The sequence below is a fragment of the Heterodontus francisci genome, chromosome 10 (assembly GCF_036365525.1).
Source record: "Heterodontus francisci isolate sHetFra1 chromosome 10, sHetFra1.hap1, whole genome shotgun sequence".
In the NCBI taxonomy this organism is placed as follows: domain Eukaryota; kingdom Metazoa; phylum Chordata; class Chondrichthyes; order Heterodontiformes; family Heterodontidae; genus Heterodontus; species Heterodontus francisci.
This window is the reverse complement of record NC_090380.1, coordinates 52,689,368-52,706,082: the sequence shown is the minus strand read 5'-3', so window position 1 is coordinate 52,706,082 and position 16,715 is coordinate 52,689,368. Positions and strand designations below refer to the sequence as shown.

Sequence of the window (16,715 nt, the reverse complement as noted above, 5' to 3'; positions counted from 1 at the left end):
AATTTCAAAAATTGAGCATGAATATCGTCAAATGGCAGGCAATTATAGCTTTCAATGGGAAGAAATTATGCGCACAAAAAAGTGGAGACATCAAATACTGCATCAGCTAAATGTCTTTGTTTCCAACTGTGTTTGCCTTGTAAAGATTTACATATTTTCTGCAGATATTGACTCATCATGCAACCCTGAGATGCAGATAGCCTCCCTTCTTTATTTGAGCCCATTAACAGTAACTAAAATAAGAACATTTTTAGCTTCATGAGACCTGATTATTTTTTTTAAACTACAGCTGTAAAAAGTCTTCGCTTTATTCAGGGTATTCACTCAAAATGGGGTTTGAGGACATGGTGAAAATGACTGTATCTATTGTCAATACATAGGTCTTGAAAGTAATTTTGATGTAATCATACTGCCTTTTAGAACTAGATCGGCAATTGTTTCAATAACCAAAAAAAATGGTGTTACTGAAATATATTTCATATGTGCAATTGACTGGCCAGGGGAGGGCAACAGGTCATTTCCTTTATTAAGGTCTTGCGCAAATGTTATGAAGAGGAGAGTCTCTTAAGAAACAATTTCACAGCTGGTTTGCTCCTTACTCACTCAAGCCTAAAAACGTGCTGAATTCCTGGTGAAAAGAGAAATAGATGTCACTCCCAAACAAAGACAGGTGCTAACTGCAGGAGATGGAGAGAGGTGAAAATGGTATCCAGCTTTAATAGCAAAAGCAAATGTTAGCTAATGGCCCGTTCTCAGGAACTCGTTAAGTCATCTCTAAGCAACCAAAAGATAATTGACACCGTTTATTTCTGCTGGTATGTTTTCCTCAAAGTGGTTTTCTTTATTTGATTGAATTTAGTTCCTCTTCAGGGTGAAAGATTGGTCCTCCAATTTTTGTTTCTTTAAAAAAAAACAGTTAAACTGAGAAAAATGAATCATAGAATCCCATCTGTGATTGTCTGAACTGACAAAATAATATGATATATGGACTCGCAGGTTAATTAATTGGCCAAGGAAAATATAAACGGGCTATTTTTAAGTAAGGTGTTTCTGTCATAGGGGAGAAAAAGGAAATGTGAGAATTTTTTATGCTATTGCATAAATGTTTGCAGTTGGCCTGACCTGTTTGCTATTTTTTTTTAATTCTTTGCTAATAGTTGGTGGAATAGTTGTACAGAAATAGCTGTTTTCATCATTTAATGTGCAAGCATTTTCCTGGGTTTTTTTCAAGCTAGAAATACTTCATGGAACACAGAGCTTAGAAAGGTTCAACAAAATCTACGGTGCATGGTTATGATAGTCAAGTCTATGGGTTTTCCTTTAGACAGTGACTACAGATGTCAACAGTGAAAGATTTGGCACTATTTAGGTGTAGAAAGGCACAGCAATATGTCTAAATTGCAAATGGCTTTCTTGACAGGGAAAGGTCTGTGTTGTGTTTTCAGCATTGCTAACCCTGAAAGCAGAACAAATTAAAAATTATTATTTTTTAAATGCTTCTTAACCTAGACATTATTTTACATTCTAGGAGACTGGATGGGTATTGGCTAATTTCTTTCTTATTAGGGATACTGCAAGTAACTGCCATTTCTGCGATAGCTGTCAATATAGATTGTCAATGGCTGCTACAGCTGGCTGGCAAGAGTAGTTGTAGATCCATTACCAGCTACAAAGCACTTTGCATTTCTAAATTGACAAGCAGTTATATTGACCTAGCGCTTATTATGGGTCAACAGCTGCGTTAACCAACGGAAGGACTGAGGGGCAATTAAAATGAATTGGCAAAAATATATCTTCCTAATTTACTCAAATTTGTTATTTATGCTAACATTGTATGGCTTCTATGGTGACACTAAACAGAATGGACGCAATAATGGCAATTAACATAAAAATATAATGGCTAATCAAATTGACAGCAACTGTTTCTCATCATCTCGACACACAATGCATTATCAAAACAAACTATTATGAAGGAGGCAATTTCACTGTTCTATTCAACCAGCTGCATGTGTGCAGTCAGGGAGATGTGTACCGTCAATTACTGCTGAATCTAAAACTAAACAAATAACTGAATCACTATCCTTGGGTTTTTAGATGAATAAGTAATCACATTTTTGACAAATAGTACAGATTATCATATTTGTCAGATGATGTGAAAAGAGCAGTTTGCTGAGAACACATTCCTCTTAGTCGCAGAACCCAATCTAAACCTAGTTGTGTGGTTAAATATTAGTTAAAAAAGTATGATGGCAGTGCTAATGGAAGCATAGGAAACTGAATTGGAAGTGGAAATTTCATGCCGTTCTGTTTTAAGTAATGTCTTAGTATTGTAAAAGGGTTTTTTAAAAGGTGAACTTGGAATTCAAAATTACCATAGTCATATTAATATATCATTTTATCTCTGTCTTCCCCCTTCCCGCTCCAGTATCCTGATAAGGCCCTGTACACCCAGCTGTGCTATTACCGCTACATATTTGACTGGGATTATGCACTGGAAAAGGTTCTGTCTGAGCAGGATAAAGGTAAGAGCAGGATAAAAATCCTTAATGAGTTCAATGTCCATGGTTTAATGGTGATATTCATGGAAAGAAAATGTACAGATACTGCATTTGGCAGTTGTCTTTATTAGTGAAAGAAGTTAGTTGAACATGAGCTTGGCCTGGTGGATTTGTGTGTGCCTTGGTCTGACACAGGAAATTTGTTCATTTTTGATGCGACTTCCCCAATGTACTTGTGCAGCTCTTATCACCCTATTTTATTGTGTCTTGACATTTTCATTCATTGATTTAGGAACTTCAATATATGCGCCAAAGTAACACTAAGACATCCTTATTGCCTATTATTCTGAAATAAAGGTTAGAAATGCTGGAAGTACGCAGCAAACTAGCCAGCATTTGATTAAGAAAGGCAGGTGAACATTTTGGGTGGGATTTATCCTAATTGGTTTGGATACAGTAAACATATTATCTAAAATAATTCTAGTTAAGTCACTTTACTTTAGCAATATTTAATAAGTATATAATTTATGTATTTCCAGAAGAAAAAGTTAAAAGTTGCATCTGTCCACATTGAGGAACATACGATCAGGAGTAGACTATTCAGCCTCTCGGCCTATTTGGCCATTCAGTTAGATTGTGGCTGATCTGTACATCAACACCTACCTGCCTTTGCTCCACATCCCTTGATACCTTTACCTAACAAAAATCTCTCTGCTGAAAATTCCAATTGAGCCAGAATTCGCAGCATTTTGGGGGAGCGAGGTCCAGATTACCACTACACTTTGTGTGGCAAAGGTGCCTCTAAATTTCAGTTCTAAATGTCCCAACTCTAATTCCTATGCTCCTTTGTTCTGGATACCCTGCCAGAGGAAATAGTTAAGCTGTATCTACCTTTAGGATCTCTATAAATTAAAAGCTTCAATTAGATCAACCTTCAACTTTCTAATCTCAAGGGAATACAAGAGAAGTTTATGCAACTTATCTTTATAACTTAACCCTGTAAGCAGTACGCAAAGTTTTGAACTTAATTTCTGTACACGATGTTCAATAAATGATCGGCTGAGGAATAATGCATTTCAAATACAAAAAGTAAGTTTAGTGTTTTTGAATATATTACTCTTTCTCCTGCCCTGAAGGCCTCTCAATATGGGTCCACTTGGGTGAAACAATATTGATGTAAGTCTAAAAAGGCACAATGGAGTGGGAAGAAACTATTATTTCTATATCCATTAAAGCATCTATACAGATTCAAGCTAAATAAAAAGCCAAAGTGTTGGATTTAAGTTAAAGCTTTTATTAAAGTAAACTGCTCATCATGGTCATAATTTAAGAGAATGTGAAGAGCCTGAAGCTGAGCACTTCGTGTTGAGACAGTAGACTGACTGCCTTTGGAAGTTTTGTTTATGGGTTTGTTGAGAGAGTGCGTTTCTTGAATGCACTAGTTTTCCTCATTGACTGATGTCATATCTTAATTGTACACTTGATGTAGTTTGACTAGTAGCAAAAAGTAATAATAAAACTAATTGTAGACGAAGGGTGACAAATTTGATAAACCAAGGTTATTCTGGTTTCTTTTGGGATATCACAAAACTATAGTAATTCCAACTTTAAAACGAAAACTCATGATATAACTACGTTATTAGACTAACTGTGGTAATTGCAAGTCAAGAGGAAAGATAATCTTGCATTCATATTGATTTAGTGGTTATTTTTCAGTTATATTAATTTTTTAGTATACAAGGTTACTTGAGCTTAATTGAGGAACAGTCTAACAGACCACAATGGACAAATTTAAGGTAATGTAGCAGCTGAATGTTTAACTCGAAGATAAGCAATTTTAACCCTTATCTTACTGAATAAACAGGAACCTGTATGATTGGTATAATAAATGCTGTAGCTAGAAGCTCAGGGATAAAACAATTATGAAAATGTTGCTTTAAACTTTTAAAAAATCACATGGCCATTGGATTACTGGAATATTAAGAAAATACTAATCCTGTTGGACACTGCTATATCCAAATGTGATCAGTAGAGGTTAACAACAACCAGTCGGCTGTCTGCATCACAATTTTGAGGAACGGCCTCACCTTTTTGAAATAAGAACAGAAAGTTCTTCCCAGCCTCTTTCAGATGCTGACCAACCTGTTCATTCCCCACTTTTAGTTTCAAAAAGCTGGCATTTTTAGATTCATCTCTTTAAATCTAAGCTTTAGTGTAAGTTTACAGAGCATCCTGTACCTGAAAACCTTTCAAAATTGCTTTGTTTTAACCTCAACAGTCTAACTCGATTTTGCACACCATTCATACTTGATTAATCTCCTTTGCAAATTCAGTCACTTTCATATGCACAAGGAGGAGCTTTACCAAACTGGACAGATAATTGGCCAAACTAAGTCTTGAATTGTTAAATAGTTTGTGTTTATTTTCACTTCTAATTATTCAGAATTTATGAGCATCTTGTTGGTAAATGACCAAAACGTTGGAGGAAGAATCACAAGTATAGCCGAGATGATGGGACTTGTTATAGGACTTTATTATGGTGCTGAAAGTCCACTCTTGCATGTTGGCAGTGAAAGACTGGGATCCAGGCGTTGTGTGCAATTTGTACGTGACCAAGGTGTTCTGTTGGGAGAATGACAGGCTCATATTGCTGTCTGGCACAGGTCTCATTATGGCCATGAATTGTGAATCTATTTGAGGGTATGTTCTGGAAGGCCTAGAAATTTCAGTGCATCGCTGCAGCCGTAAAACCTGGAGCAAAACACATTCCTGCAGCCACACAACCACTAGATGTACTCTTAAAGCTGTCCTGCATGACGCTTTGAAGTAATTTAGGAGAACTTGTTTTCGGTCATTCTTTTTCTTTGCATTGCACTTTTTCTTATTTTCGATTGATTGGATCTTTAATTTTTTTTGCCTCCTTACTGTTTCAATGTGATTCCCTCCTCTATCATGAAAGCTAGTTTTCCAGAAATAGGCAACAATGCCCTGCATTATAGCATGGGAATTCCCTAGGAATTCCTCTTGCTTCAGGGAGGAGGGTGGGGAGTAGGGAGGATGACCGGAGGAGGAATCAGCAAGCGTGTATCTGTTGGACAGTCACATGTATGAACTAAACGGCAGTTTCCTCAACGTGTCTGAGAATTCGTGTTTTCACAGCTCATGTTTCAGCAGGGTTGGAACCTATGGAACTTAGCCACCATCTGCAGCTGGATCTTGAAACCTCCTGTAGAACAGTGCATTACCCATAGTGGTTAAAGTAAAACTGCCTTGAACTTCTAAACCATCTTCTTTTAGGGTGCTATGGGTAGCATATGCTGTCTGCAATGCACCACTGCATACAGCAGGTGAATGAGGCATTGTTTGCTAGGCTGACAAGTTCATGACTTTCCCTAAAGCTAAGGAACATCAGGAGAAGGCTGTTCACTTTTTCCAGGGGCAGGATTCCCAAAAGCGGGAGGCCAAATTCATGCCACTCATCTGGCTATCCTGGCTTCTTTCTCTAATGATGTATTTAGAAACTGGATAGGAACAACTTGTTATCCCATCTCTCTTCTGAGGAAGCTTTGTAATAACAAGATACTACTACAAAGAGAAGACCAATAATAATGTAAAAGGTAACTTATAGCACTATAAAACAGGAAAGCAGTTGTGACAGAATAGACGAGTATACTTTTTGGCTGGTTGAATTAAATTTACGACTTTTGATTTACTGGGAATTGAAATATGTTTAACCAGCCAACCACACTGATTACATTGCAAGCCTCATTTAATACCAGTTGCAGATTAAAGAAAACAGGTTTTGAATGCTTGATGGTGACAGTACCTTGTTCAATTCAACTGATCAGTTTATGGTTGCTTTTCAGCAGCATGTGTCTGGCCAACAATTTGCTGCACAATTCTTAATGCTTTTTAGCATGGCTGAAAATAGAACAAGATAAATAGGAGCAGGAGTAGGCCAGAGAGCCCCTCGGGTCTGCTCCACCATTCAGTCAGGTCACATCATCTACCTGAACTCAGCTTTCCCTTATCTTCATATCCACCTTATCTCCATATCTCTTGATTCCCTCAATCTTGGTGTTAATCAACAAAACATCTATATTTAGGTTGATGCTTTAGCCAGGACTTGCTTTTATCTACCTTTATGTTTAGTCAAAGAAGTCAACTTTTTCAAGTTTATTGAAACTTAGTACAATCTGCTCTCTAACAAATTAATATTTAAGGTTGCTAGATATTAAATTGTTTCTTTTTCCAGAAGCTCTTTTCATTATTCATGTACAAACCAATCGGCAATTATCCAAGCAATAAAAAGCTACTCGGAAAAGGCTGGCTCTGCATTTGGCATATTACAGTAACTGTGCAGGCGCATGGTTTTCTCCTGGTCCCCAGTGCACACAAGCCTTGACTTTGTATTGCATCAATTTTTATTTTCCCAACTTTGCCAATGCTGCTTTGTTGCTGCATTTTCAGGGGGAAAAAAATTATATTAGATCCTTGCTTCTCTTTGACTGGTATCTCCATAGCTTTCTCTTGCTATAAAGGAGCTCTTTCAGCTAGGGGCAACAAATAGCTTGGGCCCACTATTTTGTAATCATAGTCTATTTGGCATCTCGATTTGTCAACCAGAGATAAATGGAAGTGCGTCCAGGAGATATTTAGTTCTTCGACACCAAAGAAGGAACCAATTTCAAATACAATAAATGGCGTACCAAACAATAGAACTTATAGTAGCCTTTCAGAATAAGCGATTTGAATTTTTGTTATTGTCGAGATAGTCGAGCCATTTAAGGGAATTTGGTTATGTGCTTGCAAAGAATAAATTTACACAGTTATGGCGAAAGAGTAGAAGTGGGAAAATAGGATTGATCTTTCGAAGAGCCGACTCGGGCACGATGGGCTGAATGGCTACCTTCTGGGCTGTATGATTCTGTGCTTTTAAATTATCTTGAGGGTGGTTTCTGTGTGCTTTCCTAGCAATTCAGCTCATAACTAAGACCCAATAAGAGAAGACATCACCAATATTGATGGCATACTAACTTAAAACAGACTTAATTTTTGGACTGGAATACTGACTAAATTCTATGTAGGCACACACTAATGTCTCATTTTTGCTTAAGTTTCTTGTCTTATGGCATCAACTAGATCACTGGCCTTTTCTTCAAACAGATCAAAAGCTACTGCCAGTGAGGTCTTCCATGTGTTAGGAAGTTGCCCAAATGACAACATCAGGATCCTCGTGTGTATTTATCCCCCTTTGGATGACACTAATACATTTGTATTGGAGATTGGGTTCCATTCAATGGATTGAAGACCATCACAAAATAGACGTTATTTTGAGAGTCCTTTCCTAACTTATGAATGACAATGCCAACAGTGCTATCATTGCAGAAAAGGTTTTTTGTTGGAATACAAAAAATACTAAATTGAATACAGCGTTCTCAAGACACTTTGCTTGAGACCTGCAATACGTGTGGCCCAAGTGAACTGAAAGCTAGTAACTAGTGTAAAAACTTTTCTGGTGACTGACTCTACAAGGCATAGTCATTATAGCACAGAAGGAGGCCCTGCAGCCCATAGAGTCCACGCCGGCTTTCTGTAATGTAATCCAGTCCGTCCCATTCAACTGCTCTATCCCCTTGGCCCTGCAAACGTATTTCCCTCAAGTCCCCGTCCAATTTCCTATTGAAAGTATTGTCTCCGATTCCACCATTCTCATAGGCAGCAATTTCCAGGTCGTTGCCACTTACTGCGTAAAATAATTCTTCCTCACATCCTCCCTGCATCTCTTGTCCAAAACTTAAATCTCTCTCTGTCTCTCTCTCTCTCTCTCTCTCTCTCTCACACACACACTCACTCACTCACTCACTCACTCACTCACTCACTCACTCACTCTCTCACTCTCACTCACTCACTCTCTCACTCTCACTCACTCACTCACTCACTCACTCACTCACTCACTCACTCACTCACTCACTCACTCACTCACTCACTCACTCACTCACTCTCTCACACTCTCACACTCTCACTCTCTCACTCTCTCACTCTCTCACTCTCACTCTCACTCTCACTCTCACTCTCACTCTCTCTCACTCTCCCCCAGTACTGTGCAAATATCTGCTGATATTTAAAAATTATTTTCGGATCATTAACTTGTTTTGTTGGTGAGGGATGGTACAGAAAACTTTTGTTTACTCTAGACTCTCTTTTTGATGTTTTCAGCACTATAGTTGAGGCAATTTCACTGAAACATCAAATGTTTATCAGGTATCCATATATTACAACTGTAGCATGAATAATTTTTTGCTTCTGGAGTTCGTGCTTATTTGTTTAATGCAATATTCCAGATTCTAATCTGCCATCTGGAGACTTGTGCCAAAGTTGGGAGAGCTGTCCCACAGACTAGATTAATCAAGCAACAGCCTGACAAAGTCATACTCATGGAATCATACCTGACAATGTCCCAGACGCTGCCATCGCTATCCCTGGGTATGTCCTGTCCCACCAGCAGGACAGGCCCAGCAGAGGTGACGGCACAGTGGTATACAGTAGGGAGCGAGTTGCCCTGGGTGTCCTCAACATCGACTCCAGACCCCATGAAGTCTCATGGCATCAAGTCAAACATGGGCAAGGAAACCTCCTGCTGATTACCACCTACCGCCCTCCTTCAGCTGATGAGTCAGTACTCCTCCATGTTGAACAGCACTTGGAGGAAGCACTGAGGGTGGCGAGGGTGCAGAATGTACTCTGGGTGGGACACTTCAATGTCCATCACCAAGAGTGGCTCAGTAGCACCACTACTGACCGAGCTGGCCAAGTCCTAAAGGACATAGCTGCTAGACTGGGTCTGTGGCAGGTGGTGAGGGAACCAACAGGAGGGAAAAACATACTTGACCTCGTCCTCGTCAATCTGCCTGCTGCAGATGCATCTGTCCATGACAGTATTGGTAGGAGTGACCACCGCACAGTCCTTGTGGAGACGAAGTCCTGCCTTCACATTGAGGATATGGTCCGTCGTGTTGTATGGCACTATCACCGTGCTAAATGGGATAGATTTGGAACAGATCTAGCAATGCAAAACTGGGCATCCATGAGGCACTGTGGGCCATCAACAGCAGCAGAATTGTACTCAACCGTAATCTGTGACCTCATGGCCCGGCATATCCCCCACTCTACCATTTACCATCAAGCCAGGAGACCAACCTTGGTTCAATGAATAGTGCAGGAGGGCATGCCAGGAGCATCACCAGTCATACCTCAAAATGAGGTGTCAACCTGGTGAAGCGACAACAGAGGACTCCTTGCGTGCCAAACTGCGTAAGCAGCATGCGATAGAGCTAAGTGATCCCATAACCAACGGATCAGATCTAAGCTCTACAGTCCTGCTACATCCAGCCGTGAATGGTTGTGGGCAATTAAACAACTAACTGGAAGAGGTGGTACCACAATATCCCCATCCTCAATGATGGGGTGCCCAGCACATCAGTGCGAAAGATAAGGCAGAAGCATTTGCAACAATCTTCAGCCAGAAGTGCCAAGTTGATGATCCATCTCGGTCTCCTCCTGAAGTCCCCAGCATCACAGATGCCAGACTTCAGCCATGTAATATCAAGGCACTGGATACTGCAAAGGCTATGGGCCCTGACAATATTCCCGCAATAGTACTGAAGGCCTGCGCTCCCGAACTTGCCGCGCCCCTAGCCAAGCTGTTCCAGTACAGCTGCAACACTGGAATCTACCCAGCGATGTGGAAAATTGCCCAGGTATGTCCTGTACACAAAAAGCAGGACAAGTCCAACCAGGCCAGTTACCGCCCCATCAGTCTACTCTCAATCATCAGCAAAGTGATGGAAGGTGTCATCAACAGTGCCATCAAGCAGCACTTGCTTAGCAATAACCTGCTCAGTGATACCCAGTTTGGGTTCTGCCAAGGCCACTCAGCTCCTGACCTCATTACAGCCTCGGTTCAAATATGGGCAAAAGAGCTGAGCTCGAGAGGTGAGGTGAGAGTGACTGCCCTTGACATCAAGGCAGCATTTGACCGAGCATGGCATCAAGGAGACCTAGCAAAACTGAAGTCAATGGGTATCGGGGAAAACTCTCCGCTGGTTGGAGTCATACCTAACGCAAAGGAAGATGGTTGTGGTTGTAGGAGGTCAATCATCTGAGCTCCATGACATCACTGCAGGAGTTCCTCAGGGTAGTGTCCTAGGTCCAACCATCTTCAGCTGCTTCATCAATGACCTTCCTTCAATCATAAGGTCAGAAGTGGGGATGTTCGCAGATGATTGCACAATGTTCAGCACCATTCGTGACTCCTCAGATACTGAAGCAGTCCATGTAGAAATGCAGCAAGACCTGGGCAATATCCAGGCTTGGGCTGATAAGTGGCAAGTAACGTTCGTGCCACACAAGTGTCAGGCAATGACCATCTCCAACAAGAGAGAATCTAACCATCTCCCCTTGACATTCAATGGCATTACCATTGCTGAATCTCCCACTATCAACATCCTAGGGGCTACCATTGACCAGAAACTCAACTGGAGTAGCCATATAAAAACCGCGGCTACGAGCGCAGGTCACAGGTTAGGAATCCTGTGGCGAGTAACTCATCTCCTGACTCCCCAAAGCTTGTTCACCATATACAAGGCACAAGTCAGGAGTGTGATGGAATACTCTCCACTTGCCTGGATGGGTGCAGTTCCAACCACACTCAAGAAGCTCAACACCATCCAGGACAAAGCAGTCCGCTTGATTGGCACCCCATCCTCAAACATTCACTTCCTCCACCATCAATGCACAGTGGCAGCAGTGTGTACCATCTACAAGATGCACTGCAGCAACGCACCAAGGTTTCTTGGACAGCACCTTCCAAACCTGTAACCTCTACCAACTAGAAGGACAAGGGCAACAAATGCATGGGAACACAGCACCTGCAAGTTCCCCTCCAAGTCACACACCATCCTGACTTGGAACTATATCTCCATTCCTTCACTGTCGCTGGGTCAAAATCCTGGAACTCCCTTCCTAACAGCACTGTGGGTGTACTTACCTCACATGGACTGCAGTGGTTCAAGAAGGCAGCTCACCACCACCCTTGTCATGGGCCATTAGGGATGGGCAATAAATGCTGGCCTAGCCAACGATGCCCACATCCCATGAATGAATAAAATAAAAGCTGCATGTCTTGTGGTGGGGAGTTAGTTTAGTCTCTTTTGTCTATGAGTGACAACTTGTCACAGTTAAAGAGCAAAAATTCAATTTGAAAATGTGCATATGTTGTAATGTCCAATTGTCCGGCGTGTGTGTCTGCAAGAAGTAACATCGTAAGCTTGTCTTTCATGGAAATCTTTATGTATTTTTTGTATTTGGATATCCACAATCTGTTGAAATGTACCCCAATAAATACTAATTTGTGATCCCGGTTAAGAGACGTCATTAGGTATTATCCAAACTTATGAGTGATCTCCTCTTGTTGAGACCACAACCAGATCAGCCATGATCTTATTGAATGGCAGAGCAGGCTCCAAGGGCCGAATGGCCTACTCCTGCTGCTGAGTCCTATGTTCCTATGCTCTTCAACACTGAATTAGTTTAAAATATTTGTGTACCTTAGACTATGGGTCTTTCATTTCTGGGATCTAGGTTTGAATCCAGCCCAAATGATAGGATTGGCATTTCTCTTCCGAAGAAGGGTCACTGACCCGAAACGTTAACTCTGCTTCTCTTTCCACAGATGCTGCCAGACCTGCTGAGTGATTCCAGCATTTCTTGTTTTTGTTTCAGATTTCCAGCATCCGCAGTATTTTGCTTTTATTATATTGGCATTTCTCTTCTCTGGCTGCAAGGGTATTAAATGATTTAAATCCAGAATAATCATTTCCAGCTTCCACAATTTAAAGAATACTTTCCATGTTAGGAACGACATTCCTTGATGAAGGATCTAGTTTTCTGCTGTCACTAAATGCTCAGAGCTTGAATAAAATGTTAACTTAAGAATTAAAGAAACTTAAACCAAGACAAATGTGCTTAATTAATGAAAATTGGAACCTTTTTGTTTAAAATAATGTCATTTACATGTCTATATACTTGCTATATTGAATGATTTTGAAAATCTTTGCAAGCATTATTGCAGGGAATTGAGCCGATGAATTTAAGTCATTGTCCAAGAGTTGAATCCTATTATACTTACCCTTTGATTTGCTTGTTCAGAATACACAGTTTCACAGCTTCAATAGAGAAAGAACCAGAAAGAAGAAAACAGCTAGTGAGCAAAAGGAGCAAAGGAAAAAATGTATAGAAACTGAGAGCCTGTAATTGGCGAAAGAAACGATTAAGGCATGTAATTATCAAAGAATGGAACACACAAAGTGTGGAGAAACAAATAAAATCAATTTATCTGGCATTTTCTGCAGAAACTCATGACAAGGTTGCTATAATGAGATTCATTCTCTGTCGTGAGGTACCCTGGTTTTATATGCCGGCCCTGTATTTTGAATGCACTTTGGTACTCATTTCCATGATGAAGTATAACGCGAATAGCCTTTTAAAAGATTGTGATTGGCACCCTGTTTTTGATACATGCAATCATGGTGCATGTTAAATTCAAAGGGCTTGTCCAATCAAGAATTCAATACAAGAAGAGGTGGTAGCTACCATAACCCACTGTAATAAGTGAACATGTTGATTGAAAACAGCTTCTAGATTGAGGAAATGATAGAGGTTGTAATTGGGATGAAAGATGAGCATGATGGTGCTTAGGTAATCGAAATGGATCATATATTTCAGTAATAGTGACTCATTTAACAAGGGTGATCTGGAATTCTTTTGAACATTCTGGGTTATTGATTGGCGATGTGACGGTTTTTAATGCTGCAGTAATATGGTGGCACTGAAGCACGGGCCCGACTGCAAATGATACTCTGGATAATCTATGTCTCTTTTTTTATCTAAGTGGACGCGTCTTGTCCCTTACTTTTAAGTGACAATGAAAATGCTTGGCATTAGGCTCAAGTTCCCTCTGCTTCACCGAGTTTTGAATATTACAAGAATTAATTTTTTTGATATGTGACTTTCTTTAGGTGTTTTTGTGTTCTGTATGACGTTAAGAACTATTTGCCCCAGGCAAATTGGAAAAAATTGCTGGAGGAATGTATTTTTCCTTTCTACAAAAGAATTTAAATATTTTTACATTCTGTTTGCTGACAACAGGAGAGAGCAGCAGACAATTTTGTTTTGAGCTGAATACGTTAGTTAACATATTCAGCTGCAGTCTTCAACATGATCACAATATCTTCCTCCAACATCTCTCCTCTGTTGTCCAGCTCAGTGAGACTGGTCTCGCTTGGTTCCATTCTTGCCTATCCAATCGGAGTTAGAGCATCTGTAGCAATAGCTTCTCTTCCCAGCCCCAAGCTGTCACCATGAGGGTCCCCCAAAGATTCATTGATCTTTTCATCTTCCTCTCCTATTGGTTTCAAGCAAGGTTTCAATAAAATTCTCAGCCTTGTTTTCGAATCACTTCATGGTGTTGTCCCTCCCTGTTCCTGATTTTAATTACTCCACCATTGCCCTTCAGCTGTCAAGGCCTTAAGCTCTGGAATTCCCTCTCACTATCTGTCTGCTTCATTTCCTCTCTTTACTACTTTTAAGTTGCTTCTTAAAATCCAGTTCTTTTTGACCAAGCTTTTGGTCATCTGGCTTTAATAGCTCCTTATATGTCTCGATGTGTAAGTTTGTTCCATCATGCTTCTGTGAAGCATCATGGGGCATTCTATTACTTTAAAGGTGCTACATAAATACAACTACTTGTTGTAGTGGTTAAACTTTGCAGTTTTTTTAAATTACTGCAACCAGATGAAAAATTCCCCACTACTACCATAAGGAAAGTCTCATCCGGCTTGCTGCTGTTACTGTTTCCATGGTCCACAGTTGCCTCCAAGATCACAAATCTTACAGGACTAATCTTTAACTTTACTCATTTCGCCTAGTATTGGATTGTTCATTGGGCATTTTTGGTCACATGTTAGTGACTTTAACTCATTTTCATTTGCACTCCATTTGTTGCTACATTTGCATAATTTTCACTTACTGCTGGCTGACTGACTATTCAGTGTTTATGGACCAGCAGGACATTGAGAAATCTAACAGGTTCATATGGTTTCTCTTCAAAATGATGTGTCATAAATGCTCTTTGCAGATTCCTTTCCCTCCCCTTCCGTGAGTGATTATTGAAATTCATTCTAATATTGAAAGGTGCATAAATTTTAGTAATTTATGTTCCATGTAACAATGTATTGTGGAGGGGAGCAGGGAGAGGGTTACCCTCAGAATTTAAGTGCTACTTTGCTGCCAATGTGCTCCCAGTACTTAAGCATTGAATAGATCCTCAATGCTATTTAGCTACAGGTGGCAGACTGGTTGACACCAGCCTGCACTTGTCTTGATACAGCAGTGGTTTCTCACGGCAGCTCTGAGAGTTGCAGCACTGAGTCTCTATAAACAGAGGCTACCCATAGGTCTGCAGAAGTTAAATGTTGGTCATAAAATGTCTTTACTCACGGTGAATATGTATGTAGCACACATTTACCCAGAATAGTGGCCTAGCAATGAGAGTGTATATTTGACTGTTCACACTAAATTTACTTTGCAGAAAGTATGAGGTTGATAACTTCTGTTAGACTAATGTACAGCAGTTATAGTAAACACATGCTTTGCAAACCTCAGAGGATCATTCTGACACATGGCTGATAACTTATCATTCGAAAGGTTTGACAGCCTGTGTTTATTATAAAATGCTTTAGTATACAAGTGATATCTTTTTAAGATTATATGGACATTTTCTTTTATATAAGCAACTGCTACTTAAAAAGCTCAATTTCTTTTAAAGTACAGAACTAATCTTTTTCTCACAGGAAGAATACTTTACTGTCACATTTAAGGGAAGTGTTGAATACCTTTCCAGTAGTACTTTCTCTCATTACCCTTCAATTAGAAACCTTGTGTCAAAAAATTGATGTCAAAGTGACTAACGAATTGTTTGATTTTTAAAGCAAAATGTAGTGAAGCAAGAGCCTATTAGGTTTGAAGAACGTTGTGCAGCTTATATTTTCCCATTTCATAGTTATTTTCCACGGTGTATCAATGGAAAATTTATGAAAATGTATATTGTCCAATCTAGTATGTTGTTTTGTATCTGCCTATGCTTCTATTTTATTTTTAAATGATGAAATCCCACCTAGTACCATGTAGGATTGAATGTGTGCTTTAGAACAGATTGTAAGCCTAATGATGAGGATCTCTGGTGTTGTAGTTGATCAGTATTATCAGTGTTGTGTATGTGTCTGCGACTATGAATTTTGACTTTGTTTCATATCTGTTGTGGAATTCACACGAAAGATGTGAACATCTTCAAAATAAAGTTCCCAAGTGATTTTTACATTTAGTCTCGAGTAGTTTACCTAGTTGAGAAACTGGAAAAAAGATTGCTTTATTTACTTCAATTTCACTGAAGTGCTTTGAACTTTAATATAAGTCACATCACAGAAAATAGCTCTTTGTATTGTGTTTGACAATTGGCTCAGGGGTTCGTGGACATTCACAAAAGCTTTTGCAATTGTTGCAGGTTAAAAATCATCCATATAATCCAAATTTGTATTGGGGGAGAAGTGAGATATTCTGGAACAGGTTTCTCAATTGCATGTTTTTGTCTGTGGTTGGGACAAGTGACTTTCTTTGGGTTTGTATAAGTCTGATGTTCCACCATGACATGGTGAGGTGACTTTGTAATGCCTGTATGTTTTATTTATTAAGTTTGAGCTGGTGGCCAGTTGTACAGTTTCTTTCAGAATGAATTTTGCATTAAAGTGGAAAATAAGGATTAGGATGTGTGAACCCTTGCAAGGATTCACTTTGGTAAACTAGAGAGGGTGTTGCTGGGGACTGTGGTTATCAAGTTCTCCTATCACATTTGCTGGCTGCAAGGACCTCGCATGAAAAGCTTTTGGCCAACCTGGTTCCAACTGGGCACAGGGCCTCAATATAGTACTGCTGCTATTTTGAAACTAACTGGCAGTTTCAGTCAAAAAGGTGCCAGAAACAGCTTGTGTCTGAAATAGAAATGTCACTGATGCATTGGAGTACTCTTTTGAAATTAAAATTCAGGCATATTTTTGGAACAAAAGTAGCTGGAGTTTTCCCTTGGAACTGGCCATGCTGCAC

The 16,715-nt window shown here is 39.8% G+C and overlaps 1 protein-coding gene across 1 annotated transcript in view; it reads left to right on the top strand.

Moving 5' to 3' along the window:
• pola1 (polymerase (DNA directed), alpha 1) overlaps positions 1-16,715 on the top strand; it is a 314,072-nt gene that overhangs the window by 238,707 nt on the left and 58,650 nt on the right. The window contains exon 36 of the mRNA XM_068040569.1: positions 2,426-2,522. Coding sequence (XP_067896670.1) covers positions 2,426-2,522 — 97 coding nt within the window. The remainder of the gene's footprint in view (positions 1-2,425; positions 2,523-16,715) is intronic.